Source organism: Chiloscyllium plagiosum, unplaced genomic scaffold (assembly GCF_037043375.1).
Source record: "Chiloscyllium plagiosum isolate Xiang-an unplaced genomic scaffold, Cpla_swu_hap1 HiC_scaffold_25, whole genome shotgun sequence".
Taxonomy (NCBI): Eukaryota; Metazoa; Chordata; class Chondrichthyes; order Orectolobiformes; family Hemiscylliidae; genus Chiloscyllium; species Chiloscyllium plagiosum.
The window spans coordinates 17372358-17395411 of NW_028270163.1; the positions used below are offsets into that span (position 1 = coordinate 17372358).

General features: G+C 38.9%; 1 protein-coding gene across 4 annotated transcripts in view; it reads right to left on the bottom strand.

Annotated features, from left to right (window-relative positions):
* The window catches only part of shisa6a (shisa family member 6a), a 527218-nt gene that overhangs the window by 370139 nt on the left and 134025 nt on the right, over positions 1-23054 (bottom strand). For all 4 annotated transcript variants that reach the window (XM_088000481.1, XM_088000483.1, XM_088000482.1 and 1 more), the window contains exon 4: positions 12672-12782. In XM_088000481.1, the coding sequence (XP_087856607.1) occupies positions 12672-12782 (111 nt within the window). The remainder of the gene's footprint in view (positions 1-12671; positions 12783-23054) is intronic.

Sequence of the window (23054 nt, forward strand, 5' to 3'; positions counted from 1 at the left end):
ATTGGCCTGAAGTTATACACTTTACACCTCCTTCCCTGTTAGAATAGGGCTGTCACACTGGCAATTTTCCACTCTCTGGTGCATCTCGAGAATGTGAGTCAATCATTGAAACTTACAAAGTACTTAAAGATATAGACAGGGTAAATGCAAGTAGGATGTTTCCCTTGGTTGGGAAGTCTATAACTGGGGGAACAATTTAAAAGTACTGAAGTCTACAATAGGGTAATGTTTTTAAAATCAGATGATTTTGAATCTTTGGAATTCTCAACCACAGAGGGGTGTGGATCCTCAGTCGCTGAGTATGTTTATAGTAGAAATCAATAGATTTCTGACTATCAAAGATATACAGAGTTATGGGAATGGTGTGGGCAAAAGGCATGGAAGTGCATGATCAGCCATAATCATACTGAATGCTGGGGCAGACTCTATCGACTGAATGGTCTACTGCTTCCCCCAAATTCTGTTGCAGATGGATTTATGCAGAAATATAGATATCTGAGGTTCTGACAATGACTGTGGAATTAGAGTTGATTTGATTGAATTGACCAATTCAGGTTGATGGTTAAAATTGGGGATTTCAAAAGAAGGTTTTTCTTATTATTTCAAAATTGACGTACATGAATTACTAAGAAAGGGTATAGATGATTGCTAGATGCTGGTCCACTACCTAGACCCTACCATAAGCAAGGAGATTGATTATAGTTTAGAAAATAAACAATTTTGTACTTTTCCATCTCCGATTTCTTTTCTCATTCTTCTGAAAGTAATAGTTCATGGCAGGAACATTGTATGGCTGCTAACTACAGTTAGGTAGTGCAGTCAAATAAATCTGTCATATGTGGGAGCTTTGATGGTATAAGCTGTTGTTCTATGGGGCATCGAAACTGAAAAGTGTTTAGTACACATGCTACTTGCACACAGTGTCTATCTCAAATAACCATAAGTGTTAGACAAGTAGCTCTTGTGGCACAGTGGTAGTGTCCTTACCTCTAAACCAACAGGCCTGGGTTCAAGTCCCACCTGCTTCAGAGGTGTGCTCATTATATCCTGAGCAGGATTATTTAAAAGCCTGGGGAACAGACATATTGGCTTATGCTTTTTATTCCCCACACCCACCCTGAACCTTCACTAAGTCTCGAGCTCTTGAGGCTTATTTATAAGACAACTATGATTAACTATGAGAGCCCACACTAGTTAAGTCCTGCAGTCCTGTGTTGGGACACAGCTTTAAATATCACATTCCTTGGAGGAAGCAAAAGAAAATTTAAACAAAAAGAAAAGACGCACACTTGGAAAATATCAAAGGTTGAAGTGACAGATGGGTGCTTACACATACAACAGAATCTCTACTCAGGATATTTTTTAATCAAGCTACTCAGAGATGCTATTTCCCACTTCTGGGGACAGATAGGACTTGAACTCAGGCCTCCTGGTACAGAATTAGCAACACTACCACTGCACCACATAAACCCTCTCAGAATGTTTGTTTAATGCTACCAAATCTGCCGTTAAGCATTTTGCAAGAGTAATCAGGCCATTGATTTGTGCATCAAGACATTAAACAGATGGTGACATTAGACTTCGCCAAATAAGATTTCAGTTTCATTTCATTACACTGTTGATCAGCTTTGAAGGGCCCAATTGAAAACTGTTGAATAATGGTGGATACTGCCCCAAGTCTTTTAACACCTCCATGCAAGGATTAGCAAAGTGCTAGGCAACATATTTGTTTGTTTTGCTAATGTTAATTAATTAAAACTGATAATGATGTTGCAAGAGAGCTAATGACATGTTGATTTAACACATTACTGTAATTATCGTAAGAAGGACAGAGAATGCAATTTTGTTTGTGATCAGACCTCTGGTTTTGGGAACATGTTCTGAGATTTTTGAGGCACCAGTTCCTGTGATGATGTGGTGATTTGTGGTGGCATTGATAAAAGGCTTGGCTGTCAGTTTCTGTCCTACCCAATCCTCATTTAACAGAGATTATATTGGATTGGACTCATCAGTGTATAAGCAAAGGAAGGGATTTGATTTCCTCGGTGACTGTACATGTGTAGCTTTCAAATAAAGTATCCAGATTTTCAGGTCCAATCATGGGAGAAACCCAACAACATTACATATCCAGTTAGAATCACACACTAAACAAAGCAGGAAGCCATTTTGTGATTTACTTTTCCATCAGATGTGGAACTTCAATAGTTTTCGATTGATGGAGTATTAAACATATATATGACCCTCGTCTAAAGGATAAACTGCAATACTCTGTTGTTGTGAGTATTTCAGTTACTGATGGGACTTGAATTATTCAGATTTGGTTTTACTTCAGCTCCTTGCTAACACTATGAGCCATGTTTAATCTGTTTTTCACAGACCCCTATTTCACTTCTACAAGTGTTTTTTGGAAAGGTGCTTATGCTAAAAGTAACTCCTGCAAATATGCTCGTATTACCATGGCAACATAACAGACCCTAAGAATTGTGTTAAATGTGTCCTTAAAATAGAGTCAGTAGCCTGACTAAATGATGGGAAAGGAAATAGGTAACGTTAATTCATCATAAAAGCTTGCACAAACAAGGTATTCTGCAGAATCGGGCAGTGTTAACATTATCACAATTATGCAGCTCTTCCTTCAGCCTTTTCTCAGGATAATGCTCTGTTACTACAGAACTGGAAAAAGAAATCTTGTTATTAACAGCTTCCATTTCACTGGTGAGGCATCAAACTGATCTACATCCAACATACTGCTCTGAAAAGTCTGCTCCCATTTTGGCAGCTGTGACCTTTCCACCACAGCAAATAAGATAGTCCCATAATATTCCAAAATAATAAATACCATTCTAAATAAAACAACCCAAAACATTCTAAACAAAAATATCAGTTGTCCTACCTTCCAATGTTAATGAATCCTTTAGGAGTCCAGGATCCGGATCTGCATCTTTGCCAAAATGTAATAAGTTCCTCCTTAGACCATACTCTACCTGTATATCAATTTTCATTGGAACCCATTCTAAGGTCTTTGAGACAGATTGTTTTCAAGCAACAAACTAATAAACAGGAGTGAACACATTACCTTCACCTATCTGCATTGTGAAGGTAATAAAGCTATCTGCAATAGGGTTAGAAGACATGCAATTAAGACTACAGTCCTAAAAATAGATTGTTAAGGAAGGTATAAAGATATGCACTCTTATTGGAGTTGTGTGAAACCTTTGTGAACAAAGAACTGAGAGGTTTAGGAGTAACGATGGAATCTGGTATGTCAATTGATTTGGAAAGTCAGAGGGACAAATATGACCGAGTGAGGATATTGAGAAAAAAAGGCCTGAACTCTTCTGTAAAGCTGGCCATTCAGAAATTTCTTTGGAATTAAGGCAATGGAAGATGCTTTTAGACATTAATGTTTCTATATCCAATCCTTCATTTTTAATTTCTTTATTTTTGCATCAATCTTGTAAAAGAAAGTGTAGGTATATATTGTCTGGTATTGAACAAGGTAGTTGTTGTGGATGTTTATTGCAAAGACCATTCTAGCTATTTACTCCTTCTATTGAGCCTATTTCCACCACTGTAATATTGCCTGACTACATCCCTGCCTCAGCTCACCTGCTGCTGCTGAAACCTTCATTCATGCCTTTGTTACTTCTCACATTAACAATTCTAACACATACTAGGCAGGCTTCTCATGTTCTATCGTGTGTAAACTGCAGATTTACAAAACTTTGCTGCTTGTGTCTTACTGCATATCAAATCCTGTTCATCAATCACCCCTATGCTTGCTGATGTACATTGATTCCCAATAAAACAATGTCTTGATTTTATTTTCATGGTTGTTTCCAACTTCCTCTTTGGCCATGCTCAACTCTGTCTTGGCAATCCTCTTATGCCCCACAACCACCAAGATAACAGTGTTTGTCTAATTCGGCCTCTTAAGCATCCCCGATTTCATGGTTTGATAACCTGTGATTAAGCCCTAAACTCTGGACTGATTTTTATTTTACATTTCTCATTTATCCTCATTTATCCTTAAAATCTACATAACTCCCTTCCTAATAGTACTGCAGGGGTGTCTACAGCACATGGACGATAGTTGTTCAAGAAGACAGCTCACCACACAAGAAGAATTAGGAATGGGCAACAAAGGATGGCCCAGCCAGTAATGACCGCATGCCACGAATGAAGACATGTTTTTGAAAACAGCTCTTTGAATATATGTCGTATTATCGTTTTCTGTGCCTAATTTTGAGTTGTAACTCTCCACTAAAACCATACTGAGATTTTATCTTACATTACAGATAATATATTATGAGTTATTAGCTGATGAGGAGATGGTTGTATCCAGTGTAGTGAGTTTGTCATGACCTTGCTTAAGTATAATACAAGTCTCAATAAAGTACACTCTAAACGAAAACTCTTGCAAGTAAAATCAATGTAAAACTCCAGGTTAAAGCTAAGCTAATGAGTCCAATTCTACATCAAACTATTATACATGTAAATGCAGAAAATTCACATGAGCTGTATCAGCTTGTGACTATTTAAATGAATATCAGAAGTTTTCAGAAGATGTTTTCAGGAAATGGTGCAAAGATTGAGGAAATTCACATGTATGCATGCTTCTATGTAAAACTGGTGAAAATTAATCACAGGCTAAGGCCACTTATGTGTCATGGTTAAATCAAGACTTGTTTGAGAATTATGTCATCTCAGATACTGCTGTCTTCTGGGAGTTCATAATCAGTGACAATTAATGATGAATTTTCGTGACATAACTTTAAAACCCTAGTTATTTTGACAGTTAACTCTATCTACTGATTATTTGCCTAATTTTACTCAAAGGTTAATCAGCAATTATTAGTTGATTGCTTTGCTGACTGACTTTACTTTAGACAAATACTAACTTGTTCTTTCAGTCGCTTCAGTGTAGTGGATCTTAATGGCAAATTCGTAAAGCAGTTTGACCAGACAAATAATCAAACTCGTTTGTATGAAAATGTTCAGTGAGTCAAAATTAAGAATCATTCACTCCTGAGCATAAACCAGGTCAGCTGTAAAATAACCTTTGATGAGCAATTAAAAGAAAAGGGAAAAGAATTTGTCAATACCTTTGGCTTTTTTTGGTTTCAATGTTGAACATCCAGACATTTTAAAGTTTGAAATTTCTATCTCCTTATCCTTTTCCAAGTCTTTGCTTGTGTATAGTTCTCTAGGTATGAATGACCCACTAGTGTCTTTGGAATGAAAATCAGCTTTAACCTTCCATTACAACAAGAACCACAATTATTGTTGATCCATGTTAAAGTACAAGCTGAGAAACAAGAATATAAAAGAACATATCTCTTAGACATCAGCAGCTGGTAACCAAGGACAAATCTTGGGTTGCTATGCGATTTGCAGAATGGAGTGAGTGGAAGTGTCTTGAGATAAAATATCACGAGGCATCAACAAGTGAACTGCATGATGAAGTAACCTCAAAAAGCTTTGAACCATCCATGGACACCAAGGAGGATTGGCATAAATGAAGAATTGAATCATTGGGATGTGCTTGTGGGACTCACAAAAAAAATGCACACACATAGAATATAAGAACTGAATATTAACTAGCTTTTTATTGCAGTTGGATAGAGAAAACAGCTTAAAAAAAAAAAGACTGTGTGGTTGTTGATTTTGTCATCTGGACACTTAAGGACCCCAGAACATATTGGGTTGTATACTTTATTTAATCCATGAATTAATGGCTAAACAAATTTCTCGGAGAGATTGTGGGCTGGAATTTGTGGAGTCAGGGAGTTTTTAGACCATAAGACATAGGAGTGGAAGTAAGGCCATTCGGCCCAAGGAGTCCACTCCGCCATTCAATCATGGATGATGGGCATTTCAACTCCACTTACCCGCATTCTCCCCGTAGCCCTTAATTCCTTGTGACATCAAGAATTTATCAATTTCTGCCTTGAAGACATTTAGCGTCCCGGCCTCCACTGCACTCTGCGGCAATGAATTCCACAGGCCCACCACACTCTGGCTGAAGAAATGTCTCCGCATTTCTGTTCTGAATTTACCCCCTCTAATTCTAAGGCTGTGTCCATGGGTCCTAGTCTCCTCGCCTAACAGAAACAATTTCCTAGCGTCCACCCTTTCCAAGCCATGTATTATCTTGTAAGTTTCTATTAGATCTCCCCTTAACCTTCTAAACTCCAATGAGTACAATCCCAGGATCCTCAGCCATTCCTCATATGTTAGACCTACCATTCCAGGGATCATCCGTGTGAATCTCCGCTGGACATGGTCCAGTGCCAGTATGTCCTTCCTGAGGTGTGGGGACCAAAACTGGACACAGTACTCCAAATGGGGCCTAACCAGAGCTTTATAAAGTCTCAGTAGCACATTGCTGCTTTTATATTCCAACCCTCTTGAGATAAATGACAATATTGCATTCGCTTTCTTAATCACGGACACAACCTGCATGTTTACCTTTAGAGAATCTTCGACTAGCACTCCCAGATCCCTTTGTACTTTGGCTTTATGACTTTTCTCACCGTTTAGAAAGTAGTCCATGCTTGCATTCTTTTTTCCAAAGTGCAAGACCTTGCATTTGCTCACATTGAATTTCATCAGCCATTTCCTGGATCACTCTCCCAAACTGTCTAGATCCTTCTGCAGCCTCCCCACTTCCTCAGTACTACCTGCCTGTCCACCTAACTTTGTATCATCGGCAAACATTTTGCAGATCTTTGAAATGTTGGGCAGTTCCCAGATGCACAAATCTTACCCAAATTCTATCAGTTCCAATTTTTCCTAGTAGAAGGGGGTTAGGGTGTATTCACACTGGAAAGAAACCCAAAAATTCCAAGTACCATCTGCACTCGGAGCTGAGCTTAAACAAACCACTTTTTGGCCATTGCAAGGGCTATGTGGGAGTCATGAATTCATGGAATGTGCATAAACACTTTTCTGGAGTTAATAAATTCTTGATAATTATCATGATCAGGTGTGTTCTTCAATCCCCTGCTCTTTAAACGGGCAAAAATATTGCTGCAGCTATCTTTGAGGATTTAAAATAAATACTCAACAAGGGAGGCATGATGGCTCAGTGGTTAGCATTACTGCCTCATAGCACCAGGGACCTGGGTTCAATTCTACCCTTGGGTGACTGTGTGGAATTTTTCCCATGTCTGCATGGGTTTCCTCTGGGTGTTCAAGTTCCTGCCCACAGTCCAAAGATGTGCAGGTTAGGTAAATTGCCCATAGTGTCCAGGGATGTGTTGGGTCGGGGTGGGATGCTCTTTGGAGGGTCAGTGTTGAGTAGTCTGCTTCCACACGGTAGGGGTGCTTTTATTAACAGGCTGTTTGATACAGATTAAAATAAATAGCAGCACAGTAGAGTATAATTAGAATTATTAGTTTTCCAATACAATAGAAACAAATGAGCCACAAAACCAATCTAACAGCCCTTATAGTATTGTAAATAGAGAAAATTCCGATTGAAAAATTAACATAGAAGGCTGTAGAGTTTGGCAATTAAAAATATTCAAGGAGAGAGACAGATTTTTAATCAGTAAGGAAATCAAGGGCTATGGAGAAAAAAATAGAAATGTAGAGTTGAAGATTACTAGATCAACCATGATCTAGGTGAATGGTGGAGTGGATTCGATGGGCTGAGTGGTCTACTTCAGCTCCTACATCTTGTGGTCTTAGGAAAAAATGGTTTTGATGAGTAGTGATGAACTCTAATCTGTGTAGTTCACTGATCATGGGAAGCTTTGGGCATACTTGTGGACACCGTGTCTTTTATTTTTAAAGAATTATTCATTTTGTGGGCATTGCTGGCTGGCCAGCATTTATTGGCCGTCCCTAGTTGCCTCTTGAGAAGGTGGTGGGGAGCTGCCTTCTTGAACCGCTGTACTCCATCTGCTGTGGGTTGACCCACAATGCCATTGGGAAGGGAATTCCAGGATTTTGACCCAATGACAGTGAAGGAACGGCGATATGATTCCAAGTCAGGATGGTGAGTACTCTCTTCTCCAAGGACATCCAGTACAAAAGAGAGGCAGCCAGTCTGAATTACACCCCCACCCCAAACATCTGCTGCATAGACCTGTTTATTATTATAGAGTTATTTATCAGCATTTACCCAAGAACTGTTAGCATGTTATTATGGATGATTGTCTGAGTTTAAAAAGATTATAATTACAACTAAGAAGTTCAGTATTCAATTAGCAATTTAAATAGCTATTAAGTATTAGATGTCTTTGATGTGGGGCCTGAATGGAATTTTGTTCGTTTTTACAAGAGATTAACTACTTCAAAAGCTTTGAATGAATTGTATGAATGGGAAGTGTTTCATATTCAATGTGAGAGATAAAAGTTTACTTTTCCCATCTCTAAATGGTGACTAATGTCTGCCTATGGTGGATAGAGGGAGAGTAACTATCAACATGACATGGAGGGGATGGTAGTCTTGGGAGGATTTAAGTGGGAGGCATGATTTGGCATGGAAAGTAAAAGGTGCCATGAGCTGGGGTGAAGATTGTGAAGGATGAGGGATACAGTGCCTAACTGCTTCTGACAATACTAGAACAGAGTCCTAGAGAATCAAAATGAATGTTCTAACCATCCATCTCACTACCTTCCCACCCATGTGGTCACTATGTTTTGAATCCCAGATTGGAGGACTGGTTCCATCATGTAATTTCCCACACAAGCCCTGAGCAAACATTGCAAAGATCAGAGTACCTTTTAACCAAGGCAGACAAGGCGAGTGGGAAATTTCAGGATTGGTAGCCAAAGTCCAGCTAAGTTTGGTTGATTTTATTGTTTTGTTGTATGTGGATATCACTAGCAAGGCAAACCTTTTTGTCCATCCTTAATTGCCCTATGAAGAGACTGCTTTTCTTGAACTATTGCAGACCATCTGGTGATGGTACGTCCACAATGCTCTTATTCATGTATTTCTGTTAAGATGAATTCAATTCCAAAATCCCACTTTAACGCCTAAGGTGGGAATGTCATAGACAATCCCCACACCCTGTTTATGCAGCCATTATTCATTCATGAGCTTTGACCATTACTGTCAATGAACTACTTCACAGAATTACAGAATTATTACAATGCAAAAGGAGACCAATTGGCCATCATGTTTGCATCAACCTACCAATGAATATGTAGATTCAGTTCCATTCACCCACCTTGCCCTTGAACATTTTTTTCAACTAATCACTGATTGCTTTTTTGAATGCTTTAATTGTCTATGCCTCAATCAAAGTTCCAAGCAGTGCATTTCCAGACCCAAGATATTTATAAGTGAAGAAGTTTTTTTTTACACCTTACATTTGCTATATTTGTGAGTCACTTCAAATCTGCACCCTCTGGTTCTCAGTACAGAACTGACAGCAATGGCTAACCATTACTGCATCTGACACTTACAAATCTGCACTTTTGCCAAAGGCCTCTTGATAACAAACAGCAGTAGGAACCCTGACTAAAATGGGAATACTGAAGTCAGTTGCATGCTTGATCACCACTGTGCTTAAATAAGCAGCCAATCAACAAAGGGCAAACTTCAGATCTGGATTCAGCATGGCTCACATGCACTGATTAAACTTGCCAGAATAGAAGTTCTTTGTAAATATTGGGTCTGATACAATCTCAGTCATACAGATAGAGTTCACCAAATATCAGACTTAATATTCTAAAAGACAACAAAACAAGTCAAACATCATGAACCAGGTTATTCCTGTGACCTAATCCGGCATTGATAAAGCCATGATGTGGAGGTACTGGTGTTGGACAGTGGTGGACAAAGTTAAAAATTACACAACACCAGGTTACAGTCCAACAGGTTTCTTTGGAAGCGCTAGCTTTTAGAGCGCTGCTCCTTCGTCAGGTAGCTGATAGCTAGTGCTCCGAAAACTAGTGCTTCCAAATAAACCTGTTGGACTATAACCAAGTGTTGTATGATTTTTAACCATGTTGATAAAAACACACATCAAAATCATCTATTTCACATTATTCGCCAATCATCTGTGTTTCCAATCTCAGCCTTAGGTTTTACTTTTAACATAACATTTTGCTTAGTTTTAGCTATTTTACTTCAGATTAACCTGATAATTTTCTTTTGTAGTCCCTCTGTTTTCACTGTCCCATTTTAATGATGAATTAATGTTATAAATCTTGCTATTTGATTGCATTAACATTTTAACATTTGGTGTTCATGCTTCAAATAATCAGATTGGACTGACCTGTCACACATATATTTTTGTCAATTTTCCTTCTTGTCTTAAAGATTCAAACATGCAAAAAGCTGCTGTTGAATTTACCCTTTAGAGGCACCAATAGCCTAGCAGTAATTGGTCCATAATGTTGTAAATGATTGTACTCTTCAATAAGGCTTAGTGACATGTCAATGCTTTTGACTTTTGACTTTTAGTTGTTTTTGCTAACAGAGGAACATATAAATGCTCTGATCACAAACTCATTCTCTATAGTCGAGAAAAAAAAAAGCTTTTAAACAGATGTTACTGTTTGTGACACTAAAGCAACACTTGTAATGGACAGTTAGTGAAAATATCACAATGAAAACTCTTTTGATCCACTGACCATCATACCAGTGCAATACAGAAATGAATGACCCCACTTCCATTAGGATTTCCGTTCTCCCAGTGAAGGGCCAATCAGTCATGAGTGGCACCTTTTATATTATTGCATATCATTCAACATAGATTTTAAAAATCCCTGTGTAAATTGATACTTGAAATTCTTCCATTATGTTGAAGGCCAATCCTGGAATTTTGTTAAGTTCTACTAAGGCTGGAAGAACAAGTTTTCTTGGTCCACTGTATTCATTGGCAGTGAAATGCTTTCGGTTTCACAAATATGATGTTAGCTAGATCCCAAACTACTAGAACTGGAGGAGCTATATGCTTTGTGAAAATCTGAGATATTCCCCTTCCCCTACTTTTGTAAAGTTGTAAGTAAATGATGAGTGTTGGCCTGCAAGAAAATCAATGTGACCATGCAACTAAACCTTTGCAAAATTTTCGAAACACGCTCCTGCTTTTGCAGTTCTCTAAATCTGTATCATGGGCTGTGGAAAATTCTGAAAATTATTAAGATCCCTGCATTTTTTCTCAATAAAATCTCTACGTAACAGTTACTAGTGTTTTGCATTGAAGACTATGGTAATGTTAAAACAGATAAGGTAAAGGATTAATGACGCAAGTGGCAGAAGTAAAATAGAGACCTGGGTTTCTGCCTTTAATTGATTTTCCGTTCAGTGTCTCCACAATTAATCAAGCAAATCACAGTACTCTAATAGGCATTTAAACAGCTCATAAAAAACATTCTTTCAGCAAATGTTTTCATCAACACTACCATCTATAATATGGTGACCCACAGGGCAAGAAGAAGATTCACTAGCAGTGACAATGCACAGAATATTTGTCATGGTATTTGCCTATAAGCGCTCAATAATGTTGAAACTCCAATACACAGAACTCTACCATGATAAACACACCACTTCTAAATGGTAAATTAATAAATTATCTCTGAACCAATTTGGATATAATAAATATATCCTTGCATATGTCTGTAAGCATCTTATTCATATGTGTGTACATAATATATATATATGAATATTGAATTTACATGTAATGTATTGTGTGAGATAAAAAGAAAATTAAACTGCTATATTAAACAGCGATACCAATTCCAAATACTAAATAGGGTCGTGCTTACAGATTTTCATTTTAGCATAAGTATTGACTTTTATGATACTCCATCAATCCTACAATCCAATTCAGGGTTAAGATTACAAGCAGTAATTATCATGAGGGAGTGGCTAAGAATCTCAAAATCATGGTGTTGAATATGTACAGAGAATAATGTAGAGCATTGTGAATCACTGAAACGAATAGGACAGGATATATTGCCCTTGAAACACTGGAGTGGGTAGGGGGCAGAGGATTACTTTCTGCCCTGAGGATCACAGGGATGGTCAGAAAGGGGACAGTCACAGAACAATTGTACTTTGAGAACATGCAAAAACAGAATTGGAAATTCCCAACACCCACCATTCTTATTGTTTTCACAAGGCAAAGGGAAATGAATTTCTCTCAATATAAAATGACTCCTTCCCTCCTGCTTTTGTAAAAATCATCTATTATCAATACCTAGGAAACACACTAGGTACTTTAAGGAAATGCCTGTCCTGTGTCTAGCACCTCTTTTCTGAAAACACAGCTGCAACCTGGAAGTTCTTGTATCTTACTTGTTGTAAATTATGAACAAATATATTTATTATCTCACAGTGCGATATTAGCATTACATTTTTTTTGCATCAACATGTCAGTTTTAATACAAACAGGCAACTGCATTGCTACAAATTGACTGCACTCCTGCTGAACATTGTCTTCCATTTGGATGGGCTTATTGATGCAAAGCCCAGCAACATAATAAATGAATCCCATGCTTTGTAATCACAACACAAGAAGCTGAAATAGATTTATTACTGCATATGTGTTCAAATACTCATTTTCATTGTCCTGTGCCTCTGACAATCTATACTAAAATTCCCTTTCCTTCTAATGGGCACACAAACATTGCATCATGCGGGAATGTGGACGGCAGATTATAAGCATGAAGCGCTTTTTGCAAAGAAGTGGTTTCTACTGTACCCTTGAGATGTCCTCGTCCCAGTGTCACAAATCCTGAAGAAATGAAGTTATGCAAGTCTGGTCCTCCACTACGATAGCCATGACTGGTGCTTGAATCTTTTCCATGTAGTCCTGTTAGCAAGAGAAGGAGTGTTCACATTTTCCATTATATTAAATGTGGCACAGCTAGACATTAATAGGTATATGGATGCATCTGCACACAGCAATTATGAACCATTACTTATTTATCGTGTAAAGTTGATTATCAGGAAATTAAGATGGCTTCTATTTGCATAGACCATGTCCAAATTAAGTGGCAAAACATCAACAAGCATACATCATATGGATATAATTAAGCCAGCGAACAACTGCCCTACAGCCAAATCATAAATGAAGGTCATAGAGATGCAGGATCAGATTCACAGAATTGTTACAGTCATTCAATCATTGTCTCAGCACTGGCTCTCCAAGTGACCAACCATTGAGTATCGTTCTCCTGTTGTCTCACAGTAACCCTCCCTTCTTCCTTTTCAGATAATAAACCAATTCTTTCATCCATGCCTTGATTAAACCTGATGTGGCCACACTCTCGGGCAGTGCATTCCAAATTTTAACTACTCTTTGGGGGAAAATGTCTTCATTGCTTCTTCCACTCCCTTAAATCTGTACACTCTGGTTTTCGATCCTTACGTCAATCAGGACTGTTTCTCCCTATCTACTCTAATCAGACTATTTGTGATTTTGGATATCTCCATTATATTAAATCCCATCCTCCTCCGAGGAAAATATTTTCAATTTAGGAACATAAGAAAATGAGTGGGCCTTTTAGCCCATCCAGCCTGCTCTCCCATTTAATTAGATCAAAGCTAATCATCTCCTTCAATGCTACTTTTCTATTCCCATTTCTTTTGAAGTCATTAGTCTCCAGGAATCTTCGAGGAGAAAGTGAGGTCTGCAGATGCTGGAGATCAAAGTTGAAACTTTATTGCTGGAACAGCACAGCAGGTCAGGCAGCATCCAGGGAACAGGAGATTCGACGTTTCGGGCACAGGCCCTTCCTCAGGAATGAGCAGAGAGTGTTCAGCAGGAGAAGATAAAAGGTAGGGAGGAGGGACTTGGAGGAGGGGAGTTGGAAATGTGATAGGTGGAAAGAGGTCAAGGTGAGGGTGATAGGTCGGAGTAGGGTGGAGGCGGAGAGGTCAAGAAGAAGACTGCAGGTCAGGAAGGCGGTGCCGGGCTGGAAGGATCCGGCTGAGACAAGGTGGGGGGAGGGGGGATGAAGAAACTGGTGAAGTCCAAGTTCATCCCCTGCGGTTGGAGGGTTCCCAGTCGGAAGATAAGACGCTCCTCCTCCGACCGTCGGGTTGTTGTGGTTTGGCGGTGGATGAGTCCAATGACCTGCATATCCTCGGTGGAGTGGGAGGGGGAGTTGAAATGCTGTGCCACAGGTTGGTTGGGTTGGTTCGTCCGGGTGGCCCAGAGGTGCTCCCTGAATCGCTCCGCAAGTAGGCGGCCTGTCTCCCCAATATAGAGGAGGCCACACCGGCTGCAGCGGATGCAGTAGATGATGTGGGTGGAGGTGCAGGTGAATCTGTGGCGGATATGGAAGTTTCCCTTGGGGCCTTGGAGAGAAGTGAGGGGGGAGGTGTGGGCGCAAGTGTTGCACCTCCTGCGGTTGCAAGGGAAGGTGCCGGGAGTGGTGGTTGGGTCGGTGGGGGGTGTGGATCTGACAAGGGAGTCGCGGAGGGAGTGGTCTCTACGGAAAGCTGATAGGGGAGGGAAGGGAAATATATCCTTGGTGCTGGGGTCTGTTTGGAGGTGGCGGAAGTGACGGCGGATGATGCGCTGTACATGGAGATTGGTGGGGTAGTAGGTGAGGACCAGTGGGGTTCTGTCCTGGTGGCGGTTGGAGGGGCGGGGCTCAAGGGCGGAGGAGCGGGAAGTGGAGGAGATGCGGTGGAGGGCACCGTCGACCACGTCGGGGGGGAAATTGCGGTCCTTGAAGAAGGAGGCCATCTGTGTTTTACGTATTTTGAACTGGTCCTCCTGGGAGCAGATGCGGCGGAGACGAAGGAATTGGGAGAATGGGATGGCGTTTTTACAGGGGGCAGGATGGGAGGAGGTGTAGTCCAGGTAGCTGTGGGAGTCGGTAGGTTTGTAGTAGATGTCCGTGTTGATTCTCCAGGAATCTATCAATTGCTGTCTTAAACATGATCAATAGAGTAGAGTAGAGTAGATTTTATTTGTCATTTCTACCATATACAACTGATACAGTAAAAAAAAGAGACAGAGTTCCTCCAGGACCAAGGTGCTACATCGACAGCACAAACTACACGATTGTACAAAGGGTGGCATAAAGTGCATAAGAAGTGCAAAACATGCAAATTACAGTGTAATAAAAGAATGATAATTAATAGACATTATTCTCGCAGCAATTCAAAGTTGTGGAAAGAATTTCAGATGGGAAAGACTCCGATCATACAGAATTAAGGAGCCTGATGGCTTGGGGGAAGAAACTGTTGCATAGATTCTTCTAGAATCTACCCCTGGGTAAAGAATTCCCAAAATTCACCTTCCATTGTGTGAAGAGGCCAAAACTGTACACAATATTCAGGTGAGATCTCACCAAGGCAGTAAAACATCTTCAATCCTGTACTCCAGGAACTAATTAATCTATATAAATGATATTCCTAACCATGCAGTCATTCTTATGAATCTTGTCTACACTGCCTCTAATGCCTTTATATTTATTTCAAGTGATAGTGTTGGCTTCTTATATTTGGGTAAGGCAGAATTGTTTAAGGGCTATTTCACACATTGGTATCTTGCCACAGAAAATTCCAAATGTGCAAAAGATCACACTGTTTGCTCTTTTTACACCTAACATACAAATACACCCTCTACACATCGATAGCATGGATATATCACGTATTCCCTCACTGATTTTAAATATATAAGAAACAGTATAAAAAGCTATTTATGCAACCAATACTTGCATTTTCCGGCACTGGCTGAAAAAAAATTAATTGAACTTTTGGGAAAAAGTCTTTTAACACAGACACTGAATTGAAAGCAAAAGCTAAATACTGCAGATGTCGGAGACCTGAAATAAAAAGAATAAAAAGTTCTGGGGAAACTTAGGAGGTCTGACACCATATGAGGACAGTAAAACAGAAATAATGCATTAAGCCCAATATGACTCTTCTTTGTAACAGACTAAAATGATTCAAACTTGCAACCAAGTTGCTATCTAATTTGTGTCATTATCTGTTTTATATTCCAATCCCATTGGGAGGGAAACAGTAAAAGCCCATCAAAAACAAAGATCTCAGAGGAATATAAAGGAACCACATTTGTTACTTCATTAGCATAACATCCAGATACCCGACTGGATAGAGACAAACCATCAAACCTAATCATTTGGATAATGAATCCTGGCTAACCATGGGAAAATGAACCTCTGCAGAAATTCTATATCATTCATTCATGATAACTGAGTTACAATTTAGCAATTATTTCAGCAAGAAACAAGCAGTAATCTCCAAACATGCACTAATACTGAAAATGGGACATGTAGTAGTGCTGGTCATAAAATTACAGGCACAAATCTCAGGATTTCTATCCACTAATTTAAATTATAAAAAAAAATTGACTGTGACCAGTGCTCCCTTGGCAGGAGTGGTGTTGGAATAAAGCAATCAGCCTCAAAATGCAACAGTACTTTTTCAGGTTAATATTTTGAAAAGTAAGTAGTCCCTCCAGATGTTTATGCCCTTTCACACCAAACCAATTAATTATGCCTCTGTCTTTTAAACGAAGACGTCAAAACATGTGAAAATCCAATTGCTTGTGACAATTTGTAGATCTATGAAATAGCTACCCTTCTTTTTGTGAATTTGCAATGACATTCTGTCCTCTGAACAATAAAGTTTCTCTTGAATTCTGTATTGTATTTATTTCTGACCAGCTCAAATTTATAACCTCTGATTCTAGACTTCTCGACAACTGGAAAGTGCATGGCATTTTACTGGTGATAAGCTTCCCTGGTTGGAAGCTTGTCAACAATATTCAATATTTACTTTACCTTCTGATTGTGCAGCTTTTGAAACAGATATATAGGTCAGTAATTTCCTGGGGAATTCTTCTGACTTCTTGCTATAACTTCAGCAAAAGGTCAATGGAAACTCCAGAGAAATAGCAAAATAATTTACAATGATGATACAGGGACAAAGAATTTGTAACTTTCAGGAAAGGACTGTTTGAACTGACACTTGGCACTACGAATGCAGAAGTCTGAGCAATGGCTTGACCAGGTCTAAAACATTATGAATAGGTTTAAGAATGTAGGGTTTTTAGTAGAAAACAAAAACAAATTATTTAAGAATATAGGAATATTCAGTTTGAATGTGATTGAAGGTGGGAGAAAGTTCCTGCAGAGATTAAACACAAATTTTTGGACTGAATGGTCTAGTTATAAACACCAACCTATCAAACTATTTCACAATTGACTGAAATTAAGTGTATGTAATTATGAGGAATCAAGACAAAGTGGACAAGAAGGCTTTTTCCATCTTAAGTTGAAGAATCCATAACCCGGAAGCATATATTTTAGGTTAAGAGGTGAAAGGTTTAAAGGAAATGGAGGGCGTATTTATATTATTTCATTATTTATTGATCACTTAGGGATCTTAATTGGTGGCAGATTGAGAGGAAGCCCAGAACATGATGAGTGAGGTTCCATGAAAAGGGTGAGTATCTTGTATAGATATGAACCTGAATTTTAACAGGCAGTTAAATTAGTAGCCAAAATTAAATTAGAATGAAATCAGGAGATAACATATGAAACCTGGCAATGACCTAATGGTTAGTAATGTCAAGGCTTTTGGAAGTGTTTCTCTGTTTGGCTGAAGGAATGTGAGTGTTTGTTTACATCGAGGACAGGTCATTCTGCTATAATGTGCATTTCGATAATGCAAATTCGCTACAATGTGATTGACAAATTGGGGACACTGTTTCTAAAGTGCAAACTTTTAAAGCGTATATTGGTTATAACACGATTGCGACCACATTAGTTTAAGTGGTGCTACTCTTACAGGATTTACAGGATTGCATGAGAATGGAATACTGCATTATAGCAGAACCAACTGTATAAGCTCAGCAGTAACGGATCGAACTGTTACAGTAATTTTGGAAAAGCTGAAGTTTTGTTTAAAACAGGGATAGTGAATTAGATGTGATAATGTGGATTATTTATCCATTGGATGTGTTATTGTCATGCTGTGTTAGTATCATAAGTTTGATACGACAATAAGAAAGTGATCACCAGCAAGCACAAACTACGTTTTATGTCAAAGCTCATTAAATGCAAAAGCATCTTTCCAAGGAGACACAAGCAAGTTTTAATAATTAATTGATCAAACTGACATGGAAAACCTGACACATCTGTGACATTTACCAGTGGCCAAACTGAACATTTGCGAGAGACTGGATAATGTCAAGACTTTGAATGCATAGCTTCTTTGTATGGAAAGTGTATCAAGCAACTTGCCCTCACAGTAAAAATTTAGACAGCACAGGAAGGTTGATTGATCAACAACTAGAAGTTACGATGGAGTGAGCTGCTTGTCTGTTCTGGTCTGATTTTCAGAGAAGTCCTCATTAAAGGGTTCACTTGTGGTTGTAAGCATTGTACGGGAAAGTTTTTTTGGAGTTTTAAAATTATTTTTCTTTAATGAAGAACATTGGCTATATTCCATTGTTATAGCTGCTGTGTATCATTGATATCTAGCGCAAACCCAATGAATCAATGCACTCACCACAGCCAATTCTCCTAATTATTTCCTTTTCTTGCAACCTCTCTCATCATCTCCATGTTGGGGAGAATTGTGCCCTATGATTCTACCTCATCTTTTAAATCATTCATCAAATTTGAGATGGCAATGTTTTGCATCAAAGCCCATAATGATAAACAATCCCCATGGATCTGAGAGTGAAAAGGCACATGAAGGGAAAAACATTTCTGAGCTCTGGTGAAGGGAATAGGATGGGGACGAGCATGGACCCAACTAGTTGCATTTGTTTTTTGTTCACTCATAGGATGTGGACATTATTGGCACAGAGTGCACTGATTACCCATCTTGAGAAGATGGTGATGAGCTACCTTTTTGACCGTCGTGATCCATTTGTTGTAGGTAGACACACAATGCTGTTAAGGAGGAGTTCCAGGATTTTAATCCAGTGACACTAAAGAAACAATTATATATTTCCAAGTCAGGATGGTAAGTAGCTTGCAGGGGAACTTGTGGCAGTGGTGTTCCCATTTATCCACTGCCCTTGTCCTTCTAGGTGGAAGTGGTCATGGATTTGGAAGGTGCCGAATAAGGATCTCTGGTGAATTTCTGCAGGGCATCTTGTAGATAGTACACACTGCTGCTACACAGCCTTGGTGGTGGAGGGAGTGGATTCTTGTGGATACGGTGTTAATCAAGCAGGCTGCTTTACCCTGGATGGTGTCAAGATTCTTGATTTGTTGTTGGAGCTGCATTCATCCTATAAGTGGCCTCTATCTGTGCTGTAAATGTTCTCAGGTTCTTGGGGATGTGAATTACAAAGGAGGACCTCAAGATTATGGAAGGAATTAATGGTACAGGTTTAGGGTTGCAGAGTTCTGAAGTCCTAAGAAAAATTGATTGAAATTGGAGAGACTGCTGTGAATCTTGACTGAAAAGTATTGACAATTCAGGCCAAAGAGAGAATGAGAGGCACAGTTTACCTGAAGAAAAGACAGATATTTGGAAACCCTCACCATTAAGCAATATTTTACTGGTTGTCTGATAATGGCAGCCATCTTCAGAAATTGGACTTTATTGAGTCAACAGTTGTTGGAGGGAATATAAATGTTTGAGTTAAAGACCAAATCAAACTTCACATTGACAATTTTCAAACTGAAGGGATCATGGGAAGTCCATGCAAACTGAAAGAGATGGTCAGGTTAAAAATGTTGATTAAAGAAAGTATAAAAGTTGAGCTATTAATGATGAGGTAGTTGTTGGTTAGATTCTTAAGAAATATGAAGAAACAATTTATCTAAATACTTGAAATAAACAATATTTTCATTAGTAATGCAGAAGAAAGCAAACATAAGTAACAGTGACAAGCCTCTTTGGCCATAGTGTCTAATCTAACTAAGAAATATATCCCATCATTGTACTACGTAGCATTGAAGAACAGGAGCTTTAAATGCCTTTTTTGTCTCTTTGTATTCTGAGGATTCTGATGTCAATTTAATACCCTGATCGCTGTAAGGCTTAAATCAGATTATTCAGGACAGACCAGAAGTGAAACAGAGAACATCCTAACCAGTATGGCTCAGTTGCTTCCGGCATGGCATTCATTTTCCCATGAAAGCTTTACGGAGGCTTGTTTTATTCAATATTATGTCTCTTTTATTAAAACACATGACTTCTATCAGGGAGAATAATTACTATGGTGCAGACACAGTAGTTTACAGGAAAATGAACAGTTGCATTCCAAGAAAATAACGTTAGCAGGACATTTGATATATTAATTGTTATGTTGTTCATTTTTAGATTAGAATATTAACAAATGTGCAGCCAGAGATTTTAAGTCAGGAAGATATCGTCATGCATAATACTGATTATAAATCATGTCAAAGTACAGAGGAACCTCGATTATCCGGCAATTGATTATCTGAATTTCAGATTATCCGGCGAGATCACAAGGTCCCAATGCTTGGCTAAACTGTGTTATCCGTACATTTGATTATCCAAATAAGATATTCCCTGCCTGCATCGTTCGGAAAATCGAGGCTCCTCTGTATATGAATGGCTTTTGTTGTGCAGGGGATGAAGTGAGCAAGTGACTTGGTAAACTGAAGTTACAGTGATAACATCGTCCATCACTTTATTGGTGATCAAGAGTAAACTGATGGGGTGGTAATTGATTGGGTTGGATTTGTGCTGCTTTTTGTGTCCAGGGCACATCTGGACAATTTTCCATGTTGTCGGGTAGATACCGGTCCGGTTACTGGAACACCTTGGCCAGGGGTGCGGCAAGTTCTGGAGCACAAGTCTTTAGTAATATTGTTGGAATGTTGTCAGGGCCCATAGTCTTTGCAGGTCGCAGTGCTTCCAACCATTTCTAGATATCACGTGGAGTGAATCAAATTGGCTGATGATTGGTATCTGTAGTACTGGGACCTAGTAAAAAAGGCTGAGATGGATTATCCACTCGGTACTTTTGACTGATGATTGTTGCAAATGCTTCAGTCTTATCTTTTGCACTGATTTCTGAATCTTCCCCAGCATTGAGGGTAAGTAGTGGACCTGCCTCCTCCTGTTAGTTGATTAGTTGTTCCACCAGTCATGACTGGATATGGCAGGACTGCAGAGATTAGATCTGATCCATTGGTTAGAATCACTTAGCACTGCCTATTGCACGGCTGTTGTTTCTGTTTGGCACACAGATAGTCTTGTGTTGCAGTTTCATCAGGTTGACAACTCATTTTCTACATTTGTTTGGTGCTGATCATGCAAAGACCTCCTGCACTCTTCACTGAACCCAGAATTAGACCCTTGGTTAGCTGAGAATGGTAGAGTGTGGGATATGCCAGACCATGAGGTTACAGATTGCATATGGGGACAATTCCCCTGCTGCTGATGGTCCATGACATCTCGGACGGCATATTTTGTATTGCTTGAATCTTTTGAAGTCTTGTCCATTTATACAACACAATGGAGGGTGTCTTCAATATGAAGAAAGAACTCTGTCTTCACAAAGTCAGTGTGGTCATCACACTTATTGATACTGTCATGGACAGAATGATCTGCGCAAGATAAATTGGTGAATTTAAGCAGCTTTTTAAATCTCTTTTGTCGGTTCCCTCATCACATGCAGTAGGCCATGCCTAGCAGCCATGCCCTTTAGAAATCAGTTGGAAGGCTGCCAGTTGATATTTCCTTTTGACACCTCACCCTTTGCTCCCACCCATCAAACTCTGGGTGAATACTGCATGCTCAATGAGATTCTTCTAATCTCTCGTGAATACCTCAACCTTTGAGGATTGATCTATATTCTTTATTTTTCTTTTAAAAAACAAATAACTTTGAAACAAATATTTTTATTTTCATTTTCCATTGGTGCTGGTGATCTTGCATTATTTTCTTTAAAAATGAGAAGCCCAGAGAAGGGGTCATATCCCAAGGGAGTGGAAAGGCTTGGAAAGATTACTAAAGCAAATTCCATGAGTCAAGAAGTTGGGTTTTAAAGACCTGTAGAGTTTAAGGGTCAAGGATCTCCAGTTTGTAGTCGTAGAAAATGCACGAGTGGGGAAACAATATGTGCAGAGAATGCAGGATGTGTAATACTAGGGAATATACAAGAAAGGACATTTCAGATGCCCACCAACTATTCATAATTTAAACCATAAAGAAGATGGAAGCTAATGGCAACGGTGACGAATCAACAAATGATATCCTTTCTAAATAAATTGCTCCTTTATTGAAAATGGACTTTGATGGTGCTTGCACAGTACCCTTCTGACTATTTATAATCTATGCACTTTGATTCTTTTGCCTCATATATTTCACCTAGTTATGTCCAGAAGTATTTCATTATATATTTCCCTCCTCCATTCTCTCTCTCTCTACAAGAATTAGAACTAGAATTAGATTTTATTGTCATGTGTACTCAAATACAGGAGTACAGTTAAAATTGTACAATGTCATCATTCTCTGGCATTACCTTGGTTACAAAACTGAAATCTAAAAAAAAACAGAAAATATTTTATTAAAAACAGCCAAGTCTGAAGTCTTATCTCCATAAATGTGTTTGGAATGCTCAGCCACCAGAGCAGGCACTTGGGCCTAGCCACGGCCTGGACTCCAGCTCAGCCTGTGAGTCTCAATTTGATTGCCAGCACAACATTAACTATCACATTTGGATTCTTGTCAAATTCACTGCCTGCTTCAGAAGATTCACTCTGTTACTCGATAAGATAAAATATTGGCAGTCACACTGCATTTATAATGTGTCTATTTTTATTTAGAAGTGCTTTTTGAGTATTAGAGTTTTGTATTGTCCAATAGCGAAATAAACAGTGTTCCCTGTGAATTATTTTTAAAATAATCATTCTGGAAAATAATTTGCCCAGAACTGTCAATGAGTTTTCTACATTAAATGCACTGTATTATAAATGTGTCCACTCATTTGTTACCTCAATTATTCCAAACATTAAACATGGCCATAGGATTCTTGGACCAATTCTCTCTCAAGTTCCAGGAAAATTTCAAACAGAATAACAACCTCAATATGCCTTCTCTGCAAGTTAAACAAATACTTTGTAAAATTAGTTCAGGGAACCTCAACCTTGTCCTCCATGACCTC